We start from the raw sequence: 3244 nt of genomic DNA, 5'->3' as shown, positions 1-3244 counted from the left end.
CACACACACACACAGAGGATCTGGGCCATGGACCAGGCCACGGGACCACAGTTTGAGCACCACAGGTCTATCTAGTTTACCTAATTTGGCATTTGGTGTTTTGGGGCATGTGTGATTGGCAGTATATATAGCAATAATCCACTTATCTTGTAATGGGAAGTAGAATTGGAGAAATTGGCTACCAGAGTTTAATCATTTTTGCTTACCCCCTGTATAGATGATGTTGCAGATATTCTGTGCAACATGGATGACTTTTTTTTTATTAGGATTATACATCACACCAAGTATCAAGTCCAATTTTGATCCTCTTAAGACTGAACCTGGCTGACCCTGATAAGCCCTGGGGTGGGAAGCCTGTATATGGACTGCCTGAAAATGGCTTAATGATTTAGAAGGTGCAGTTCTTCCTCTTGAATCAGTAATGAGCTATTATACCAAATTGTTGGACTGTGGGGTTCCAATACTGAAGGTGACTTCTGGGTGAAGCATGAAGTAGAAGTTTTGGTCACTCGTGGTAATTAGATGTTTATGCATCCTTTGTAATAGTAGGCCTAAATTCAGTCTCCACACTGCTTACCAAAATTCCTTTGAAAATGCAGCTGAACGAGAGTCACATCCTGCTCTAAATTGTCTTATTGTGCTGAGCACTTGTTGAACAATTTGCTTTATTTCATAGTCTGTATTTCATTGTTTTGTAAAGTGATTTCTGTGTATGGTACAGCTTTTAAATCAAGGTGTGGTGAACTTTTTAGTTGAAAGGTGCTAAATAAACAGAAGTCATGATCATATGTATAGTAGTTTACTGGTAAAAGGTGTTAATGTCCCACAAGTGATCATTTTGATCAGTAAAATGCTTACTGATTTACTGCCTTCATGCTTGTAGATGCAATAATTCCACTCTGCAGAGAAATAGCAATGAGACTGCTTTAAAAAAAAGTGTGTATGAGAATATTCGAAGTAATCCATGTGAAACAGAGTAAGGATATGTGTAATCGTAGCTGGTAAATGAAAATAGAATCCCTCATGTTATGGGAGAAGAACTGTATTTCCTGAAACAGTTGTAGAAGTAGAATATGCTGTGTTTTATGTGAAAATACCAGGAAATACATTTTCTTTAATAGTCTGTAAGCTTTTATTGCATAATTGCCAGGCAGCAACTGGGTCCTATATACTTTGAAATGTGAACAAACGGTTTTTGCATTTGGGAACAATCCTTTTCCTGTTTTGCCTCCTAGGAATTCTAGAAAGCTACAGGCTTAAACTGGTAAAGGTTAAGACGATTAATCAGACTATTGGAAATGTTACATATCATGCTGCTGATTTGCCTGTGTGGTGGCAGGTTCCTCAATATGTGCTGATTGGCTTCAGTGAAATATTTGCAAGTATAGCAGGTAAGATTTTTTTTTTTTTTTTCCTAAGTCTTCCTCTTCACATGCCTTTTGTCTGGCCATTTAGTTTTCAACTACTGTACAACCAGTACATAATAAATATTTTCAGGGAAAGAATTCAACTATCATAGGGTATGCTGGCGCCAACCATAACAGACTGCATATAATTGTTTGGACATTTACTATTTATATTTGCAAAATTGTTGAAAATAAGTATTTCAGTAGGGTCTGAGCATATATTAAGGCCATAGAGGGACAATAAGATTTAAATAAATATCAACAACATCAGGAAATAAAAAGTATGCCTCCTGATGCAGTTTGTTAATAGCCTTCATTTTTTATTTAAAAAAAAAAAAAACACGATAAGATACTTGAGGAAAATTTGGATTTTCTTAAAGAATATGGGATAAATTGTTAGAAAAATTATTTAGAATCCACAATCAAGATCTCTGGAAGGAAAGGAAAGAACAAGTGTATCCTACTAAAGAGAGCAGGGTTTTGTGTTTTTTTTGTTTTTGTTTTTTAACTCTTTTCCAGTAAATTCCTAAATACAGTTGTCTTCCTTGCTACTCTTTTTAAAGAGAGGCAGAGAGGAATATGACATGAATGAGTAGCAGCAGCTCAAATTCAGAACAATCTGGAGTTTAGTATGAGCCCAGCCAGTGAATGCAGTGAATGGCCACATTTGAAGCTTGAGCATTAACCTTTGCACAGACCTATGAGTGCATGCTCAGAATCTTGTTGAATATTTTGTTGTAGTCATTAGTGGATAATTAAAAACAAAACAACTGCCTCTGTTTTTCTCCTCCTCTGCTCAATGGTAGGGCCTTATTCTGTACATTTTCTTTAGGAGAAACTTCCAGTTGAGGATTTTTTAATTTTTATTTATTTATTTATTTATTTTTTTGTTACAGTTGTGGGATTTCTGCTTGGAGCTAAACATAAAATGTTAAATTAACAGCCAGTTATTGATTTAACTTTTTCCCTTCAAATACCTGTACAATTAAGATAAAATATAGTTCTTCCTTTTAACCACTCCCATATGATAAGATTGCCTGCATTGTTTTCTGCATATTAAGCTACTTTCCCCCCTTCCCATCTTGAAAAAATCAATGGGCTAGATCTGCAGCTTGGTGCTTGAAACAGGGCAGTCCCATACCTCGTTTGTTTCCATGAAGAGCTTAGTCCATTAGTCTTCCGTATCCATCCATCCTGCTTTCATGTTACTGCTGCTAAGGCCTCCTGAGTGAGTGGGTCTGGGTTTTAGCGCAGAAAAGTGGGGGGAAATGTATTCTGAAATGCTGTGAAGCAGCATTATACAATTGTCTTACTGGCCAACAGACATACAGTCTGTGGTCATCTTTTACAGTTCAAAAGTTAATGAAACTGTTCCACCATGTTCAAATATTGGAGTTACTGCATCAGAGGCCACTTCAGTAGCCAGCAGATTCCTACCGTTGCCTACTGAGTACTGTTCTGTTTTCACAACCCTCAGCTCCCTCAAGCATGTGTTGCCATGTTAGGCTTTCTACCTACAAGTTGGTTACTTTCAACTCATTTTGCCAACTGCAACTTTCTCCTTAACTTCCATGACATTTTTTTCCCCACGGTTTTCATGTTTGACTACAGATTTGTTTAACCTAAGAATTTAGTTAATAAGGGGTCCTCCTCAGATGATGCAAGTATTCCTCTACTGTTTTTTTTTTTCCCCTTATTTCATAGATTTCATAGACATTGGGGCTGGAAGGGACCTCGGGAGGTCATCGAGTCCAGCCCCCTGCCTAAAGGGCAGGAAGTCAGCTGGGGTCGTAAGATCCCAGCAAGATAAGCATCCAGTTTACTCTTGAAGGTGTTCA

The 3244-nt window shown here is 37.5% G+C and overlaps 1 protein-coding gene across 1 annotated transcript in view; it reads left to right on the top strand.

The window, feature by feature from the left end:
* SLC15A4 (solute carrier family 15 member 4) overlaps nucleotides 1-3244 on the top strand; it is a gene marked incomplete at its 5' end in the record, with an annotated part of 41434 nt that overhangs the window by 24429 nt on the left and 13761 nt on the right. The window contains one exon of the mRNA XM_019539387.1: nucleotides 1236-1391. Coding sequence (XP_019394932.1) covers nucleotides 1236-1391 — 156 coding nt within the window. The remainder of the gene's footprint in view (nucleotides 1-1235; nucleotides 1392-3244) is intronic.

This window comes from Crocodylus porosus, unplaced genomic scaffold (genome assembly GCF_001723895.1).
Source record: "Crocodylus porosus isolate Cpor-Errol unplaced genomic scaffold, CroPor_comp1, whole genome shotgun sequence".
Lineage (NCBI taxonomy): Eukaryota > Metazoa > Chordata > Crocodylia > Crocodylidae > Crocodylus > Crocodylus porosus.
This window is presented reverse-complemented; position numbering and strand designations above follow the sequence as displayed.